This window comes from Ptychodera flava, unplaced genomic scaffold, assembly GCF_041260155.1.
Source record: "Ptychodera flava strain L36383 unplaced genomic scaffold, AS_Pfla_20210202 Scaffold_123__1_contigs__length_183110_pilon, whole genome shotgun sequence".
NCBI lineage: Eukaryota > Metazoa > Hemichordata > Enteropneusta > Ptychoderidae > Ptychodera > Ptychodera flava.
In genome coordinates this window covers 170,570-183,139 of record NW_027248305.1, presented here as the reverse complement: position 1 = coordinate 183,139, position 12,570 = coordinate 170,570, and the positions used below count along the sequence as shown (strand labels likewise).

At 37.3% G+C, this 12,570-nt stretch overlaps 1 protein-coding gene across 1 annotated transcript; it reads left to right on the top strand.

The window, feature by feature from the left end:
* Positions 1-211: 211 nt before the first annotated feature.
* LOC139126695 (uncharacterized) lies at positions 212-12,182 on the top strand (the record flags this gene model as incomplete). Its single annotated transcript, XM_070692741.1, has 4 exons — positions 212-483; positions 4,856-5,026; positions 5,807-5,947; positions 9,252-12,182. Coding segments are annotated over 4 exons (662 nt in total), but the record flags the coding sequence as incomplete, so codon positions are not given.
* Positions 12,183-12,570: the final 388 nt, after the last annotated feature.

Here is a 12,570-nt window from a genome sequence, read left to right as displayed (position 1 = left end):
CCCCCCCCCCCCCCCCCCCCCCCCCCCCCCCCCCCCCCCCCCCCCCCCCCCCCCCCCCCCCCCCCCCCCCCCCCCCCCCCCCCCCCCCCCCCCCCCCCCCCCCCCCCCCCCCCCCCCCCCCCCCCCCCCCCCCCCGGTTTTTGTGAACGCAGCCATAAGCACACTTCCCCTATTCCCTTGAGTGTTTATTATTCTGAATGTCTTTGTGCAGATATGGAGCGTGCTGTGATGAATTCATATAATGTCCCTGTATTTGTCAAACATGTAGAAGGAGTGTTTGACATAAAGAAATGGCTGTTGCCACACATGGTGAAGAACTTCAAGGGACAGTCAAAGCCATTGCATTTCCAGTTCAAGGAATTTGATGGTAAAGTGCGGATGAGATATAGACATCGTTCAACTTCAAACTGGAGACCAGTTCTCCAGTTTAAAGATGATGACTTCACACCAATTGAAGAATCAAAGGGGTTGATTTGCTTGAAGGTTAGCCATATCCTCTTACGTCTCTGTCACTTCGCTAACACCCTTTAAACTCCAATATTGGATATCAAAGACATCCTTACTATTCGAAAATTCAAAAATTCATAATAACACATCAATAACAAATAGCAACAGTAAGGTGTACCGCTCAGTGAAAATGACACACCACCAGTCAACAAAAATTATTGGAATGGCATGAATATTTATCAGTTCATAAACACCTAGACCATACAGAAATCCACATAATTTTAAAGGATTTTCCAATTACAAAGATTTTTTGGGAAAAATGACTTTATGAAGAAACACAAGGGCACTTGGGAAACTTCGGTTCCACTACTCAAACAATTGTCAATTGGTCAGTGATACTCAGAGGTGTCAACTGCTTGAACATCTGCCGTGTAAGCCAGAACAATTACAAGACAAACAAATCATGTGTGTGCATATATATAAATCCATGTGCGAAAGGTAAACTCTTTGAGTTGTAATTGATTCTCTTGGATTTGTGAAAGTGGTGTACTGATATCATAAAACTGAACCTTTTTGAACGTAAGCTAGCAAGAAGTATGAGGCAGTGTCATGAATGGTTGGTGGTGGGCACTGCCACACTAATGATTTCGCAAAACTGTAAGCATAGTCCATAGTTTGTACTGATGTTGAAAATAACCACAAAAATATTGTATACCCAATCAATCTTCACGTCTCCCCTCCCCCACCCACACAATCGACAGCCAAAATATGGTATGGTACATGTATTTTGGATATGCTGGCCCAACGACCTTTAGGTTTGTGCACATGTTTTTATATAGTGGAAATTTGATAAAATGTTTAGGGGCTGTCGATAATAAAAGCTGACGCACAAGAAATGTAATTCCTTAGTTTTACATGAAACCCCCTCCCTCCCCCCTCAAAACGAAAGTTTTTATGAGAAATCAATTTCGTATTATGCCATTTCTGACAAACCCACACACACCTCTACGATCCGCACACCCATGAAAAAATACCGGAAGGGCACATTGATTACTAAACCTCCACTTTACGCGTTTCACTTTTTAAGACAGAACATTTTAATGTATTTCGCACATAGGAAAATGCTGAAAATAGTTCATGTACATATTTCACGTTGAAAAAGCATACAAGTTTTTATTCACATTCATGTCTTTTCGTTGTCTTTTCTGTCTCCGTATTTTGTGGTCATTCTGTTCTCGATGAACGCAAAGGTAGTTTTGCATTCTCACTGCAAAGTCGCACTTCAAAAACAGTAGAAAATCTTTATGCGATTTTGACACACACAAAACAAAATGAGCTTTTACCCACTCCCCCTAAATGAAAGAATTACGTTTGTCGTGCGTCAGCTTTTATTATCGATGGCCCCCCCTTAGACAGTCATGATCGGGTTTACTAACTAGTACCAGCCACAGTAACATTTGGTTTTTTCTGTGTTGAGAACAAAACACAGCTTAAAAGACATCGCAACAGTTGAAACATTTCCTCAGTCAGTTCAATGTGGATGGATATGTATGACATCAAATTTTCTTGTCTCTGGGCGTGCATGTGTGATGATGGCACATCGAATCATATGCTGCATTGTTAGATTTTGACAAACATTGGTTTGATTCCCTCCATAATGAAGATGCACTGACATTGTTGTCAGTGCCTGTCACACATTGACTAACTCTTTGTTGAACAAATCTTCAGAAAATAAACTCAAAGGTTAAACAGGTTACCATACAAACAAATATTGTACATGAAACACACTGAAATTTCAGCCTATACGTGACGTAATAAACTACCGAAGTTAATTTGCTCATAAAATAGTCCACCTACTGCCTACCATTGTCAGCACCGTATTCTTTTGTTCATGCTCAGATGAAGAGAATTAGTATATAATATTTATATATATCCCAAAAAGAGGTTATCTTATAGAGTGAATCAGTTCATTTGCATCTCATTTGCAAGTCTGTGTGTATGTATATATGTATCTATGTCTGTTATTCAGTCCATATCCAAAAAACTTCCAAACTGAAGGACCTACCATCTTAGTATTTAATGTACGCTGTACATGCAGGGATGGAGATGTGGGTTTGTTCAAATGAACATACCAGTGTCAAAAATATGCAAATAAGGAAGGAAGGGAAATATACTGCAAATTGCTAAAACTCTGTAACCATTGGTCAGATTGCGTTGAAACTTGGTTTGCAAGTTCCTTTAGGTATTCTTAATTAGTTGTGTACAAATTGGGGTATAATTTGCATGTTTGTATTTTTTTTGGATTTTTTTTATTCATTTTACCTCATATTTGGTATATAAATACCAAAAAGCTTATATGGTGAGTCAGTGGTGTCTGTATGTATGTATGTATGTACGGATGTACGTCAGTCACACGCAAAAGCTCCCAAACCGCCAAACAGGTATAGACCCAGGGGTTTAGATGTAACGTTGTTCAAATGAATATGTCAGTGTCAAAATATTCAAATAAGGTAAGAAAAAGGGGGAATCCTGCAAATGTGCGTGAGTGGTGGCATTTACAGAAACAGCCCACACATCTGAGATGTAGATTCTGTAATCTCTAACCTATTGTATGCAGTGTGCCTATTATGTGTAAGAGTGGTGGCAGTGACTGAAACAGGCTACTTTACTGACCTTGAGTCATTTCCTGTCATTGTTCATGAACTGATACATATTGGCAGACCTGCTGAAACCATGAAGGACTGTGTTGAAACATTCCTGTGCTAAGCCTGTTCCTAAAGTTGACCTCCAGTACCTAAAGTTTCAGACCTCATTTACTTTTGCCATTTTTTTTTTTCTTGTTTAAATATTTCTTGATGGACCAATTCAAACCAACTATGAGCACACTGTCCTTGACGGTATTTTTTAGTCAAAGAATCTTTTCTCTGAAACAGCTTGTCTGATTGCTTTGAAAGTTGGTACCTATGTTCCTCAGGATGACCTCAGTCCATTTTGTATAAAGTGTAGTGAAATATTCGTATTTATAATTTTGGAGCAATTTTCCCAATTTTTTGGTCAATTTTTTTTTCCAAAAATGACTGATGAGATAGCTTTGATATTTGGTGCACAGGTTGCTAGAGCTTATCTTAATAGTCGCGCCAGCGGCTTACTGACTACGCATGCGCTTATTCATAATATACTATGCGAGTAACCGGAAGTGTACCCTTCTTTCGTGGGCGCCGCCATGTTTTTTTGAGTGCTCGTAAATAAACAAATTCGAAACATGCTCTCTATTATTTTTAACATGCCATTAATAAAATATATCTTTTCCATTAGCGAGTAATCATTATTATCCACCCTGTCGCTTATACAAAATTTCTTATCACGCCTAAAATTAAAAGAAGAGAGAAAACTGTCGTGCATATGAACGAGAACATTCGCAAAGAATGCTGGGATTGAATCTTAGAAAGGCGCCCTCTGTGTCAATAACTATATGTAAAATTTACCCGTTTTTAGAAGTAACGCTGGTTTTCAGCTTACAATATCGGAAGTTTGGCGGTACAGTTACTATTGCAAAGTTAATGATGGCACAATACGTCCCTTGTTAAACACAATAGATAGTAATCATGGTAAAAATTGCAAATTTATGTCAAACTTTTTACACATAACAGAAAATCTATACCTACAGGGTCTGACATCGTGTACGTGAACTGTCATCAGAGGGTAAACCGGTCATACTTGTACAAACGTATATAGAAAGTAACAATTAATTCTATTTTATCCTTTATGATTACTAATCATGAATCGATACAAATAACATTTTTAATCTCAACGCCTGGCGCGACACCAAGGGCTGAGCCCTATATAATATTATTAGATATAGAATTTTGAATGAAATATGTAAATTTTTATCTTGGGGCAATTCTTCTCATTTGTAGTCAAAACATTTTTCTCTCTCAAAAATACTTGTCTGGTTGCTTTGATATTTGGTTTACACGTTCAAAGGGTTTATATTAATGTGATATATTGAAATTAGGTAAAAATGGGCACTTTTGTATTGTGGGGGGCAATTTTTGCCACTTGTGTAAAAAAATGTGTTTCTGAAAGACTACTCATCAGACAGCTTTGATATTTAGTAGACATGTTTGTACACGTGATTTTAATTAAATATGTTCAAATTGTGATCAAACTGATCAAATTAACTGCTGTACATATTTTTGCAGCTATTTTTGCCATTTTGGTCAGGCCAACTGAAGTGGGTTATCAAAGATTTCCTCCTCCATCAACACGTGTGTCACAAAAAATTCATTCTCAGCAATCATTCTCAGCATAACACAAAGGAGCTCTATCCAGCTACACTCAGCATGTCATTGAAAATTCCTGGGAAAGATTGTAATTACAATAAATGTCTCTTTATGAAATATCTTAGACTTTACCCAATGTTGATGATGTGCCAGAATGGGTGAAACCTAGCATTGAGAAAATGGACCCAGAAAGACTACGGAAAGACTTGCCTGATGCATACCAGGGAAGAATCACATGTGAAAGAGATAAACAGTGGCTACGAGAATTTGCACAAAATATCAATGATCATGCAAAGGTAAGAAAACGTGCATTCGCATGGACTGGAAAGTATTTTATGTGGGTTCTTTTTGTCTTTTTATTCTGTGTTTACGGAAGTGTAATCGAACGTGAACCTCACTGAACGCAGCATCTTACACAACACAACTTGGTGATTTTTTGTCGAAAACAGGTAAAATATTTACCGCTGCTACCACTGCATTTGCTGTCAGCCGTCTTGTTTACGCCATTAACATAAAAATATTTTCAAAGCTATCGTTTTAGACGACCAAACTTATGGATTCCATTCCAGCAACTATCATTTCCCTAACCAAGCTATGCTGCACGGTGTCAAAGCTATCGTTTTCATTCAAAAGCTACACTTTCTTAGGTATCCCTGCACATGTGACAATTTTGGGTGAAATTTGGAGAAACGTTAATTGTGCAGATCTTGACTGGGCATTTGTCAAAGATTTACGTTCACCAAGAAAAATTACATGTGGTCATTCTTTACTGGTTTGTTTTAGTTTATTTCAATGAAAAACACTACTAACTGAGACCAACGTTTCTTCTCAAGGTGTATTTTACCACCTATTGATACTAGTTTGTCAGTTTGTATCAATTTTACACATAAATTTCATATTGGTACAGCAACTGTTTGATTCTAATGGGACAGAAAGGGGCAGCATCAGAATGCATAAACCAAATACTATCATATTGGCTTGTTTTGTTACGCCATTGGGTTTTGTAAATAATATCTCTGATACTATTGTGAACAATGCTATAAGATATTTTCATTGAAATTTACTTTTCTTATCAGGCTCCATCTTCAAGACCTCAAAGGTGGTTTCTACATGACTTGATTGATGCTGCCAAGCAGAGACGAGATAGGCAGCAGAACACTTCGATGCCAGATCACATACTTTCAATTCAACAGAACATTGAGAATGAGTGTCCAGATGTGAGTATAGCCATGAAGATTCAATATTGTGTGTAAAGCAGTCTTTTTTTAGTCCCCACGGACACCGTCCGGGGGGACTTATAGGTTTGGTCATGTCCGTGCGTGCGTCCGTGCGTGCGTCCGTCCGTCCGTCCGTGCGTCCGTCCGTTCACGCAGATATCTCAGAGATGCAAGGAGCGATTTCATTCAAACTTGGTACAAGGATTACTTCATATGTCATACAGATGCACGTCGATTTGTTTTGTGATATGATCCAATATGGCCGCCAGGCGGCCATTTTATTACGATATTTTCATGTACAGAGCCATAACTCAGACATGTTTCAACCGATTTTATTCAAATTTGGTACAAGGACATTGACCAGTGTCATAGATATGCATGTCGATTTGTTTTGTGATACGATCCAATATGGCCGCCAGGCGGCCATTTTATTACAATTTTTTCATGTACAGAGCCATAACTCAGACATGTTTCAACCAATTTTATTCAAAGTTGGTACAAGGACATTGACCAATGTCATAGATATGCAAGTCTATTTGTTTTGTGATACGATCCAATATGGCCGCCTGGCGGCCATTTTATTACGATTTTTTCATGTACAGAGCCATAACTCAGACATGTTTCAACCGATTTTATTCAAAGTTGGTACAAGGACATTGACCAATGTCATAGATATGCATGTCAATTTGTTTTGTGATACGATCCAATATGGCCGCCAGGCGGCCATTTTATTACAATTTTTTCATGTACAGAGCCATAACTCAGACATGTTTCAACCAATTTTATTCAAAGTTGATACAAGGACATTGACCAATGTCATAGATATGCAAGTCTATTTGTTTTGTGATACGATCAATATGGCCGCCTGGCGGCCATTTTATTACGATTTTTTCATGTACAGAGCAAACTCAGACATGTTTCAACCGATTATATTCAAAGTTGGTACAAGGACATTGACCAATGTCATAGATATGCAAGTCTAATTGTTTTGTGATACGATCTAATATGGCCGCCTGGCGGCCATTTTATTACGATTTTTCATGTACAGAGCCATAACTCAGACATGTTTCAACCGATTTTATTCAAAGTTGGTACAAGGACATTGACCAATGTCATAGATATACATGTCAATTTGTTTTGTGATACGATCCAATATGGCCGCCAGGCGGCCATTTTATTACAATTTTTCATGTACAGAGCCATAACTCAGACATGTTTCAACCAATTTTATTCAAAGTTGGTACAAGGACATTGACCAATGTCATAGATATGCATGTCGATTTGTTTTGTGATACGATCCAATATGGCCGCCAGGCGGCCATTTTATTACAATTTTTTCATGTATAGAGCCAAAACTCAGGCATATCTCAACCGATTTTATTCCAAGTTGGTACAAGGACATTGACCTATGTCATACATATGTACGTCTATTTGGTTTGTGATACGATCCAATATGGCCGCTAGGCAGCCATTTTACTACGATGTTTTCATGTACAGAGCCATAATACTCAGACATGTATCAAGCGAATATATTCAAAGTTGGTACAAGGAGATTGACTACTGTCATACATATGCATGTGAATTTGTTATGTGATACGCTCCAATATGGCTGCCGTGCGGCCATTTTGTTACGATTTTTTCATGTACAGAGCCATCATACTCAGGCATATCTCAAACGATTTTATTCAAAGTTGGTACAAGGACATTAACCTATGTCATACATATGTAGGTCTTTCTTGTATGTAGGTCATTCTTGGCCATTGAGCGCTATCTGTATCAAAGTATTTTTATCACAGACCTAATTAATGAAGAGGACTCTATCCTCTCTGAGGACATGTAATCAAAGTACCCATTAACAAGTGGGGACTGTGTCATCAACGATGACTTGTTTCAAATAGCATTTTGTTTTTAGATGCAAATCACATTACTGTTTAAATTATATTATTCAAAAAGTTTTGATTTTAATTTTACACTTTGACTGGCAGCCAACAATTCTTTCAATGTTATTATTTTCTTGTTGACATCGATTGATGCCCTTAGCTGTATAAATATGTTTGAAGTGAATATATATGTTTACCTGGTTCTGTATCATATTCTAATATAGCTTAATGCCCCAGTGCTGCTAACTTTTGGTGATTTTTTCATTATTTTTATTCTATAAATCAATTGCAACTTCTTATTCTACTCCCCAAAGAATGTTGAAACACCCACTATTTAGCTTGTCAACTTAGCGTCTATATGTGTAAAATGCATGGTTATTGTTTACATTTGAATTCTAGTCCGGACCAGAAGTCAGTTTTCAACAATAACAATGCACTTTACAACCATAGGGGCTGAGTTGACAAGCTGGATACTGTGTATATCAACATTCTTTGGGGAGAAGAACAAGGAATTATGGTTCACATTCAAAATAAAAATGGTGAAATTATCATCAAAAGTTAGCAGCACTGGGGCTTTAAGTGCTACGCTAACATTAGAATATCTTTTCAAGTCACTGCTGTTCATTAATAATAATTTAGTGAGATAAAATATGCTGTGAACCATTTTCATGATGTCATTTTGTACAAAATGAGTATTAGTATTTTAGCATTATGTCAGAAAAGCTAATGTGTACATGTATTAGTGGTTCTGCCTGAGGGAAAAAAAATTGTTCCTTGGAGTTTTTTGCTCAGCTTTTGAGGTAATGAGCAAGTTTTTTATTTGTTATTCTGTCAAATCCAGCAGTAATTCCTGCTAATAACATTGTTACTGATGACTTGGAGTCCAAACTTTACAAACAGTTCACAACGATAGAGGCATTAAATATACAGGCAGTGTTCACAGAACTAATTCTGAGCATTTCAACTTGCTGCCAGAAGAACTAAAAATATGTGCTACAAAAAGGATTAACAGTAAAATGATAACAGTCTTGTGCTATTAGACTCCTCAATGAGGGCTGTATCATTTGATTTTTTTATTCATGTTACCTTCACCCCATGTATTAGCCACTTAACCTCTGCCCCACCACTTTTTACAGAACAGTCTCATAATTCTGTCCTGTGATCAGAGTGAATTATGCAGTTAGCAAGTAGGACCTTTTGTGCTCTGCAATAGAAACAGCAAGCTTCAAACAGGTTGCACTGACTAGTAATTTGTCTCCATTGGACTTTTCCATACCGCTCAGTTGTACAACGGCACTTCAATGATTGCAATGCAGAAGTATCTGCTGCATCTCAAAAAAAGATTCTAAATTGGCTTGAGTAGGAGGGGGAATTTCAAGGAAATTTCTTCCGGGCCTTAGTATAATAAAATTTGTTTTTGACAGGTTGTCATTGGGAGACCAATTCCAACAAGTGAAGACAGGGGAAATAGCCTGAGAAAATGGATGACTTCTCCAGCCTGAAAGAAGGCATGCTTGTAGCAGTCTATCTCCCAGATGTGAAAAGACAGCCACAAATTGGCAAAGTGGTTTGCTTAAAGACAGAAGAGGAAGTGCTTACTCTTCATTGGTACACTGGGTCATGGAAAGCAGCATGGAAGCCAACATATAGAGGAGTAGGAAGAAACAGAAGACCAAATACACAAATAATATGGATTCAGGCATCAATCATGTGGGATTTTTCCCTCACACCAAGTGGAATGCTGCCAAAACAGACTAGGACACAATTACATGAACGGTACAGAGAGATAGAGGATGAAAGTGACCAGGAACAGTAAGAAAGACAATAATGCATACGTACGTATGCATGTGTACATACATGTGTGTTTGTGTTTCTGTGTGCTTTATAGCCCCACTCTCAGCGACGTGGAGCTTATCTCATAGGTGATGTAGCCAGAGTCTGTCATCTTTCTACATTCCAAGCTGCTTCTTCAAACTTAAAGTCTGATTCCTTTGATATGTGGAGAACAGGTCTGTAGGGATGATCTTAATCAGATTGTTCAAATTAAAATGAAATATGCCAGTGTGTATTTTTCAGGCTAATTTGCTATTTGTGGGCAAAAATCTTCTCCGTAACGGCTGTTAAACAACTTAAATATTTGGTTTACACGTCCATATAGGGATAACCACAATTAGGTTTCTACAAACAGTGATGAAATCTAAAATTTTGTACAGTGACAGTGGCATTTTTTCTCAGTTTTTTCAATTTTTTTCAAAGGCATGATAAAAATGTGTTATATTCAAATTATGTTGAAATCTACAAGTTTGTATTGTAATGCAATGAATTGATGTGTAGAAATCTGCAGACCTTTCTTTGATAAATTTAAAAGCCAACTTTCTATCAAATGGTTTATCAGACAGGTTTGGTACTCCAGTCAGGGCAGAGAAACTCAAATTTATCATTTGTGAGGAATGATGCATTCTTATTTGTCGAGAATATTTTGGTTAAATTTGCTGGAAAAAATTTATTTTGAATCACTGCACAGTATCATGGTTGTAAATAAAGCAATATCATTACCTATATACTAGCTGTGTAAACCTTAAAATTTTGTTTCAGTTTTAGGTGATTTTTGTTATCCATTGGATATTTATTGCCAATATTGTTACAAAAGTCAGTACATAAAATTTAAAGAAAGATAAGTTTTATTAATGCCAAATTAGTCCATTTGAAATATACTAATACTAAAAAAATTAAACTTGACTTTTTGTAGTTGGCAGAGTTATGATATTCAGTCTAGGTCATTTCAAAAATGTCCTAACTTCAGCTTTACATAAAACTATGTAATAAGTATAAAATATCTAACCACAATATTTAAAGTGCCCACACTTCTCATTGAAAACCAAGTATTTCTGAAAACAAAGTCAGGTTAATTCCTAATGTGCCCTGACTCCATGTTCAAAACCAAAGTATTTCTGAAGACAAAGTCAGGATCACTTATAGTGCCAAGGCCTGAGGTTGAACATAACACTTTATCTGATAAACCAGGTCATCTCAAATGTGACATTCCTTTATGTTGAAAATACACTTTTCTGATGACAAAGTCGAGTCATTTCAAATTCCCTGACAACATGTTGAAAATCACACCAGATATAAAGACTAAGTCAGGGGCTTTCAAAATATGCTCCAACTACAAGTTGAAAATCACACCTTTTCTTAAGACCGAGTTAGGGTAATTACAAATGTATGCTGACTACAAGTTGAAACTCACACCTTTTCTTAAAACCACAAGTCAGGGTCATTTAAAATATGCCCAGACTTCATGTTGAAAATCATGCTTTATCCAAAGTACAAGTCAGGGTCATATTAAATATGCCCTGACTTCAGGTTTAAAATCAATCCTTTTCTAACAAGCGAGTCAGGGTCATTTTAAATTTGCCCTGACAACAAGTTGACAATCACTCCTTTTTTCAAGACAAACGCCAGCATTTGAAATGTACCCTGTCTTCAAGTTGAAACTCACACCTTTTCTAAAGACAACAAGTCAGGGTCATATCAAATGTGCCCTGACTTCATGTTGAAAATCATGCTTTATCAAAAGACCAAGTCAGGGTCATATCAAATGTGCCCTGACTACAAGTTGAAAATCACTCCTTTTTCAAGACAAACACTGGCATTTGAAATGTAAGTTGAAACTCACACCATTTCTAAAGACCACAGTCAGGGTTATTTAACAAGTGCCCTGACTTCATGTTGAAAATCATGCTTTATCAAAAGACCAAGTAAGGGTCATTTCAAATGTGCCCTGACTACAAGTTGACAATAACTCCTTTTTTCAAGACAAACACCAGCATTTGAAATGTACCCTGTCTTCAAGTTGAAACTCACACCTTTTCTATAGACCACAAGTCAGGGTTATTTAAAATGTGCCCCGACTTCATGTTGAAAATCATGCTTTATCAAAAGACCAAGTAAGGTCATTTAAAATGTGCCCTGACTACAAGTTGACAATCACTCCTTTTTTCAAGACAAACACCAGCATTTGAAATGTACCCTCTGTTTAATTTGAAACTCGCACTTTACTAAGACCACAAGTCAGGGTCATAGTAAATGTGCCCTGACTTCATGTCGAAAATCATGCCATATGTGTAAAAACAAAGTCGGGCATTTTTTGTTGAAAATCACTCCTTTTCTAGTAAGCGAGTCAAGGTCATTTTAAATTTGCCCTGACAAGTTGAAAATCACTGCTCTTTCAAGAGAAAACACTGGCATTTGAAATGTACCCCATCTTCAAGTTGAAGCTCACACTGTTTCTAAAGTCCACAAGTCAGGGTCATTTAAAATGTGCCCTGACTTCATATTGAAAATCATGCCATATATATAAAAAGAAAGTCAGGGGCATTTCGGGTTGAAAATAACTCATTTTCCTAACAAGCGAGTCAGGGTCATATCAAATGTGCCCTGACTTAAGGTTAAAAATCAATCCTTTTCTAACAAGCGAGTCAGGGTCATTTAAAATGTGCCCTGACTTCATGTGGAAAATCATGCTTTATCAAAAGACCAAGTCAGGGTCATTGCAAATGTGCCCTGACAACAAGTTGAAAATCACTGCTCTTTTAAGAGAAAACACTGTCATTTGAAATGTACCCCATCTTCAAGTTGAAACTCACACCGATTCTAAAGACCACAAGTTAGGGTCATTTAAAATGTGCCCTGACTTCATGTGGAAAATCAAGCTTTAACGAAAGACCGAGTCAGGGTCATATC